At 31.4% G+C, this 9,109-nt stretch overlaps 1 protein-coding gene across 1 annotated transcript; it reads left to right on the forward strand.

The window, feature by feature from the left end:
• The first annotated feature begins 261 nt into the window (after window positions 1-261).
• Window positions 262-4,235, forward strand: LOC142607780 (peroxidase 4-like). The gene is made up of 4 exons (XM_075779407.1): window positions 262-587; window positions 1,517-1,708; window positions 2,828-2,996; window positions 3,797-4,235. The coding sequence occupies exons 1-4, from the start codon at window positions 357-359 to the stop codon at window positions 4,192-4,194; spliced, it is 990 nt and encodes a 329-aa protein (XP_075635522.1). The 5' UTR covers window positions 262-356; the 3' UTR covers window positions 4,195-4,235.
• The last annotated feature ends 4,874 nt before the right edge of the window (window positions 4,236-9,109 follow it).

Below are 9,109 nucleotides of genomic sequence, written 5' to 3' on the forward strand. Positions count from 1 at the left end.
TAATATTTCATGGGCGGAAAAATTTCGGTAGACTTGGTAGCATGCTACATCAACTGTTCAACTAGTTCACTTCACGTAAACGTGTTTCTGGCCGGGCTGATTCTATCATTATATCATTCAATTAAATTCATTGCTGTTGCTTACTTTTTCATTAATTTCTAAGTGTTGAAATTAAACAAATTTTATATATGCCCATGTAAATGGCCAAATACTAGTCTTAAAGATTAGGTATTACATACCTGCTTCTGTGCGAAACGTTCTCATTTAGGCCTCTATATAACCCAAATACCCTACGAAGTTCTTGGCTCACACTCAACACTGCCTTCCTTCTAAGTTTAATCAAATTAAGCGACGAAATGGCTGCTTCTAATTCTCATTCTGCCTCTTCATTCCTATTCATAGCCTCATTTGCCGTTCTCGTGATTTTCACGGGGAGCTCCTCTGCTCAACTCTCTAAAAATTTCTACTCTGAAAGTTGTCCAAAGGTGTTTAGCACCGTTAAATCGGTTGTGCATTCTGCGATTTCAAAACAACCCCGCCAGGGTGCTTCTCTGCTTCGCCTCCACTTTCATGATTGTTTTGTCAATGTAAATTCCTTTTTCCTCTATCTACTGGGTTGCCCGAAGGCCTCCAGTTTTTTTTTTTTATTTTTTTTTTTTATTTTTTTTTTTTTATAACAGCATGCGAAAAATATAATATTGTTCATATGTAGACTCCAATTTTCTTTTTCTTTTTCTTTTTTAAATTACTAAATTAAATGGAATGGATGGCAAAACATATATAATAAATTACTTTAACAATATAAAAATGTTATGGATACAATCTTTTCACAATAAGTTATAAGTTATAATTGATGCAACATTATATTTATGAGGAAAATGTTAAAATTATTATAAATTCTATTATTACAATTTTATTAAGGCGATAAGTTATAATTGAGTAAACACTATTTTTATATGAAAAAAATATTTAAAAAACTATTACAATTTTTTATAAAAAAAAAATTAAAGCATATAAAATAACGTGACAATGAATATGATCTAGGTCACTTCAATAAAATAATAAATGTATATTTGGTTTTGAATTTTTTTAATTGGTGACTTATTAATTATTAAGACTCATATGGTAAAATTTATAAAGTTACGTCAGGAATACAACAAGATTCAAGATGTTATATAATAATAATAAATGCGGCCAATCTAACCGTGGTTGGTTAGGAAATGGCAGCATGATACATATGACTTGACATGAAGCAAGTCATCATGCTCAGATCTTGGGCACATGCATGGCATGCAGAAGTTGTCAAGTGAGTTGATAATGAAAGTCATATAAGACTGCCTCTTTGGTAGGGCTAACTTAAGTCCATTTAATAGTGAAATCAATAATTCTACAAGAGTTTAAAGAAGTATGTGAAGTACACAAACAATTACATGGTGTCCAGATTTTTCCAGCTTCATCATGAGTTCTGTTCAAGGTCAAATAATTCAAAGCTTCGTTGTATTTTTCTTCTTGACAGGGTTGTGATGGGTCGGTACTCTTGGATGACACTCCAACTTTCACAGGCGAGAAGACAGCAGCTCCCAACAATGGATCGATTAGGGGATTCGAGGTTGTTGATGAAATAAAGTCCGAGATCGAGAAAGAATGCCCCGGAGTGGTTTCATGTGCTGATATCTTAGCCATTGTTGCTAGGGACTCTGTCAAAATTGTGAGTTCATTATTAACTATGCACTAAGAAAAAGCAAACTTTTAAAAAATAGTATTAGTTTTTACACTCTAAATTGATGTGCTTGTTGCGCAATAATGTGATACGACACTATTTAATGAATTGACATAGTTAAGGTTAAAATAACATGGGTCCTACTTAATAAAAATTGAATAAATAGAAAAAGTGTAGTTTTAAAATCATAAATTATTTTATAATTTTTTTATCATAATTTTGATGTTGCATATTAGGCTTATTATTTTTTTTTTACTAATCACATTTTACCACGTCACAATTACAGTAAAAAATGGTGAAAAATTATATGATCCTAGATTTTTCCATAAGAAAAAGGTATAAAACCGACCCAAAAGTATATAAAACGGACAAAACATTGATATAAAGACAAAATATCTGACACAGCTTAGTTTTAACAAGCACCTTACGGTGACAGTTTGACGGTATATATGTACCTGTGTATTTGTAAAAGAAGATTTTAGTTGGATTTTCAGTAAGCTACCATTGCTGAGAAAGAAATCGTAAGTAGCTATGATTTAGATTAGCAACCTGCTCTATAGTCTATACTATAGAGTGAATGCAAACTTTTGTGGTATAAATCTTCTTATTCTTCTAAAAATACAACCAAAAAAATAAAAATAAATAATAATAATAATAATAATAATAATAATAATAATAATGCAATAGTTTTAATTATATAAGTATTACAATCACACAGCGAGAGAAAATTATTTAAATATTTATTTATTATATTATTTTAGTAGCATCAATTACATTCATTTATCATTTTTATAAAAAATTTATAATAACTTTAACAATTTTCCAAAAAGAAAAAATAATTATAAGTTTTTTTTGGTAGAAAAGATAATTAAATCGTTTATTCATTATGTTCTAAATCAACCACATTTATTACCATATTTTGATTCTTGTCCAATACTTGTATCATTTAATGATGTTGTGTGAATATCTAGAATCGTGTGAAGTGTACATGAATAATTCAATAACGAAATTTTTTATAATAAAATTTATTATAACTTTCTAGATATTACATTTTGGTCCTCTTTGATAGCGTCTATTAATTACTAGAACACGTTGAACATTATGCAGCTCGGTGGGCCCGAATGGGACGTCAAGCTTGGAAGAAGAGATTCCAAAACAGCAAGCTTATCTGCTGCCAACAGTGGGGTCATCCCTCCCCCCTCTTCTACCCTTAGCAATCTCATTAATAGATTTCAATCTAAAGGTCTCTCTACCAAAGACATGGTTGCCTTGTCCGGTATGCCTCTCTCTCTCTCTCTCTCTCTCTCTTCCATTATTTTGTGTGAATATTTACTCTTTTCCCTAATCAAGTAGGCTTGATAAATAAGTTGAGTTAAGTTACATAAGATATAACAACACTCATAAATGTTATAACTCTCAATAACATTCTAAATAGATATATTTTTTGACAATCCTACTTTTAGATTATATTTCATGTTTACACCCTCCATCTTTACAATGTATAATCTAGATAATGTTTAAATTTCAAGTTTTGTTTTTCTTTTTACTGGTTATAAACAAAGCATGAGTTAATGGAACAGATAATAAATAACAATTTATACATACAAAATTTGACGAGTATGCTAAAGATACGAACCTTTTTACAAATTACTGATATGGTAAGTAATTATTGGTAAATAAAAAAAAATTATATTAATTATAGTCTAAATGAAAACTAGTAAGAAGTTGGTTACAACACCATTTTGTAAAAATTTTGTAAAATAATTTATGAATGTAGCACTACTCAAATTTGAAAACGTAATAATTAAGAACACATAGAACCTATAATCAAACAGTAGAGCTTCAAAACTTCACTTAATTTGTGTAATATTGACAAATAGTTATACCAAAGGTAACTTGATCATATTCTAAATGTTGGAAATATAAATACCTAAATATCTAATATGCTCAAAAAAAAATCTAATATACCTTTTTTTTCCTTTTCCAAGATTTTTTTTTTTTTTTGATAATCTTTTTCCAAGATAAATTGTTTACATTATAATGCTCCTCATCGTATTCTTGTATACCTGATGGCAGGAGCCCACACAATTGGGCAAGTAAGGTGTACAAATTTTAGAGATCGCATATATAACGATACCAATATTGATAGATCATTTGCCAAGACTAGGCAGAATACATGTCCAAGGACTAGTGGCCTTCCAGGAGATAACAAGATTTCACCTTTAGACCTCAAAACTCCTACAGCTTTTGACAACTATTACTACAAGAACCTCATCAGCCAGAAGGGTCTTCTCCGCTCTGATCAAGATTTGTTCAATGGTGGATCCACTGATTCATTGGTTCAAAAATATAGCGAAGATACTAAGACTTTCTACTCCGACTTTGTCGAGGCAATTATCAAAATGGGAGACTTACAGCCTCTCACTGGATTGAGTGGTGAAATCAGGAAGAACTGCAGGAAGGTGAATAATTAGTGGAGGTGATTTTTATAGGAAAAAAAAAATTAGAAATGAATTACTGAAGATTCGAATTACTGAAGATTCATTTCTCTTTCTATTGAAAAAACCAATCTCCAATTCTAGCCCCACTAGAGGGCAATTTGTTTGTTTCTGCTATTAGTACTTTCAGTGGAATTTTGTAAACTTATTTATTTGTAGAACTTGAAATTTGTTCGGATTATTGCTAAATTTAATAAATTTCCTTTTGCCTTGGTTACTTCTTTTGGGATTTCCTCTTCAATATGGAGTCATAAAGAATAAGCTCCATGTTTTTATAAGAGCAATTTTTTTTTTTTTAATTCAATAGTTGCAATAATTAGAAATGTGGTATTTGAACTATGAATATCTCCAATTGGAAACAACAAGAGATGTCATTTAAGTTACAAAAATCTTAAATTTTAAGAGTAATTCTATAGGCAATCAATTTTACTATATTTTTCACAATTTGTTGAAATTATTAGTTATAATTGGTGCAACATATTATTCTCATATAAATTTACCAGTGGCTTTTATTATACATTAATCACAATATAACTAATCATGAAAAGAGTTACTAAATTTTTTATAGTCAAACTTATTGTATTTATAAATAGATACGGTTATCATCTTGACAAGAAAAAGGCTTCATTTTATAGACGAAAAAAAGGAAATTGAAGAGAAAAATCCCTTTGACTTTTAGCAATGTGAGAAAAGGTGAGATGTCGATCGTGATATATTGATATCAATAATGAGACATGATATTACAGTTTAAATTCTCTTTTTCTCACTTAAACCATATAATATATATAGTGAGACATGAAATTTATATGTTTAATTATTTTCTAAATATATATTAACAAATATTATCAAAATTTTTGGGAATATATAAAAGTATTACAAAAAATATATATTAATAACTCATAAAATAAGGGGGGAAATTGAAATACATGCTATAAAAATATTGGATATTTTATTTGTTCTTTGATAATCAAATATATTAAATAATATCAAACTAATAAAACAATCAATCTTTCATTTTTAATATCAATCAAATACTACTACATTAGTAACTAGGAAAACTATCAAGTTTATGTCTCAAACACTACAAGAAAACTGATCTATTGCGGCAGACTTTTTGCAGCGGGTGCGAAAAATGTCGCTATATGTCACCTATTGCGGCGTTTTTGCGAACCGCTGTTATACATCAGCTTTATTGCAGCATTCAAGTGGACCACCACTATAAATCTGGTCTTTTGCGGCATACTACAACAGAAGGTTGATGGAGCGCCACAATATGTATGTTTTAGTGGCGTTATACCTAGCTATAGGGGCGCCCCATAAACCCGCCACTATAGCTAAGATTTCCAGGCATTTGTTTCGATCTATAGCGGCAGTTTTGTGACCACCACAATAGACCTTTGAATTGCTCATACCTAGTCCAATTTTTTCCCTCCCCCCCCCCCCACCTAAATCTATCAATTTAGACCCTAACCTTTTCATTTCTCATCCGATTGTATCCCTCTAAAAATACACACACACACACACACTCTCTCTCTCTCTCTCTCTCTCTCTCTCTCAAAAATTAAAATCTCACGTTGTTGATCTCAATACGCAAAGATCGATCCTCCACCACCACCATGCATTCACTCTCAACCCTAGATTGGGCCTCTCTTTATTAGCACTCACCACCGCCGCTAGCTAATTGAAGCCCCCAATGATCAATATTTGAATATTAATTTCATCAAATCTAGTGGTATCGGGACTATCCATTAAGTTTAACCGGGTTTGAGCAACTTAAACTCAACTTTGACCACGCCCTTCTCTAAATCTGACCGTTTGATTGTGACCATAATTTACCAAAATTAACTTTTCATTACACTCTTCAGATCTAACGGTTAGATTTCAAATCCAAGTCTGGTACGTGATAGACATGTGTTGTGTACCTATATGGTTATGTTTTCTCAATTTGACCATCCAATTGGTCTCAAATTTCACCAACATTAATATGTCACCAAACTCTTCAATCCCAATGATCAAGACTTGAATATGATTTCACCAAGTCTAGTGGTCTCAGGACCATCTATTAAGTTTGATCGGGTTTGACCAACTTTGACTAAACTTTGACCGCGCCTTTCTCTAAATCCAATTGTTTAATTGTGACCATAATTTACCATAATTAACCTTTCATTACACTCTTCAAATCCAACAGTTAGATTTCAAATCTAAGTATTGCACGTGATGGACATGTGTTGTGTACCTATATGACTATACTCTCTCAATCTGATCGTCCAATTGGTCTTAAATTTTACTAACACCAATATGACACCATACTCTTCAATCCTAATGATCAAGATTTGAATATGAATTTTACCAAGTCCAATAGTATCGGGACCATCTATTAAGTTTGATCGGATTTGACCAACTTTGACTAAATTTTGACCATGCCTTTCTCTAAATCTAACCGTTTAATTATGACCATAATTTACCAAAATTAACCTTTCATTATACTCTTCAAATCCAACGGTTAAATTTCAAATCTAAGAATGGCACATGATGGATATGTGTTGTATACGTATATGGCTATATATATTCTCTCAATCTGACCATCCAATTAGTCTCAAATTTTACCGACACCTATATGTCATCATACTCTTCAATCCTAATGATCAAGATTTGAATATGAATTTCACCAAGTCCAGTCGTTTCGGCACCATCTATTAAGTTTGATCGGGTTTGACCAACTTTGACTAAATTTAACCGCGCATTTATCTAAATCCAACCGTTTAATTGTGACCATAATTTACCAGAATGAGCCTTTCATTACACTCTTCAAATCCAATGGTTAGATTTCAAATCTAAGTATGGCATGTGATGAACATGTGTTGTGTATCTAAATCCAACCGTTTAATTGTGATCATAATTTACTAGAATGAGCCTTTCATTACACTCTTCAAATCCAATGGTTAGATTTCAAATCTATGGCATGTGATGAACATGTGTTGTGTACCTATATGGCTATATACATTATCTCAATTTGACCATCTAATTGGTCTTAAATTTCACCAATATCAATATGTCACTATACTCTTCAATCCTATAGATCAAGATTTGAATATGAATTTCACCAAGTCCAATGGTATCGGGGCCATCTATTAAATTTGATCGGGTTTGACCAACTTTGACTAAACTTTGACTATGCATTTCTCTAAATCCAATCGTTTGATTGTGACCATAATTTACTAGAATTAACCTTTCATTATACTCTTCAAATCTAAGTATAGCGCATGATGGACATGTGCTGTATACTTGTATGGTTATGTTTACTCAATCTGACTATCCAATTGGTCTCAATTTCACCAACACCAGTATGTCACCGTACTCTTCAATCCTATTGATCAAGATTTGAAAATGAATTTCACCAAATCCAGTGGTCTCGGAACCATCTATTAAGTTTGATTGGATTTGACCAACTTTGACTAAACTTTGACCGTGCCTTTCTGTAAATCCAACCGTTTGATTGTGACCATAATTTACCAGAATTAACCTTTCGTTACACTCTTCAAATCCAATGGTTAGATTTCAAAGCTAAGTGTGGTGCGTGATGGACATGTGTTATGTACTTGTATGGTTATGTTTTCTTAATCTGACCATCCAACTAGTCATTTTTTTTTTAAAGTAAACATAGTTAGTCACATATTGAAATTCTTACATAAATTAAATAATAGCTATGATCATTTTTTTTTTAATTTTTAATAAGATAGAACGTGTAAAATTGTTGTTGTTGTTGTTGTTGTTGTTGTTGTGTGTGTTTTTTTTTTTTTTGAGAAAGTTGTGTGGTGATTTTTATTGAGTATATGTGATTTTTTTTATTTTTAAATTTTATTTCATAGCTCATTAATATTAGATTCTTAGTATTTTGCATTCATTAACTCACTTAGATATATAGATGCGTTTGATTCATGTACAATTACAAAATGCATGACAAAATGGTAATTGCTAGTCAAAAATGGTAATTAATTAAAATTGTCTCCTTTTATTTTTATTTTTTCCTCAAAATAAATCAGTCTTCTTTTATTTTTCCCACCCAAAATTTTTCAAAAATTTGTTTCCCTTCTAACATGTTTCACTTAGCTTTTTTCCCTCCAAAGCCAAAATCTGACTTTTTACTTAGGTTTTTAACTTAGGTTTTTTCCCCCAAAATTTGTTTCCCTCTCTCTAAGCCATCACTCTTCTTCTCTCTTTCTCTCCATCCTCACCGGCCATTCTCACTAGCCACTGCTGCCAACTGCCACGATCTTCATATAGCCCATAATTCTTCTAAGAATCTTAAACAAACCCCTAAAAACCCATGTAATAAAAAACATAGTAGCATCAGAGGCGGAGAGAAAGAGAGTTGTGTCGAGTGACATTGTGACATGGAATTCCATATAATAGGCCAAATTAGTCCCAAGTGATTATTAGTAACTGAAAGTTTTGAGAGAGAGAGAGAGAGAGAGAGAGAGAGAGAGAGAGAGAGAGAGATGGTGGAGAGTTCCAGATACAAGGAATATGCGGTAGGCTTAGTTGCCGGTGCATCACAGGTCACCCTTTTGACATAGTTAAGGTAACTCTTATTATACAAATTATAAGCACATGTATGATGTATCTATTCAATCCCACCATGTTTCACTTTTAAAGATCTTACTATTTTTTTAATTTTCAATTTTAATGCATTTTTCTTTTCTGGGTGTTTGACTTTTTTGTAGAAGAAGTCGAATTGTGAGAAGTTTGAGCCCAAGATTTTAATTTGGGAATATCTTGTTTCTTTGTCTTTTTATTTTTATTTTTACAATTAATTAAATGAAAATTTAGTTAGTGCAAGTTAACCTTACCTACAGATTGGATTCAAGTTGGTATTAGTTTGTTTTGTGTG

The sequence above is a fragment of the Castanea sativa genome, chromosome 8, assembly GCF_040712315.1.
Source record: "Castanea sativa cultivar Marrone di Chiusa Pesio chromosome 8, ASM4071231v1".
In the NCBI taxonomy this organism is placed as follows: domain Eukaryota; kingdom Viridiplantae; phylum Streptophyta; class Magnoliopsida; order Fagales; family Fagaceae; genus Castanea; species Castanea sativa.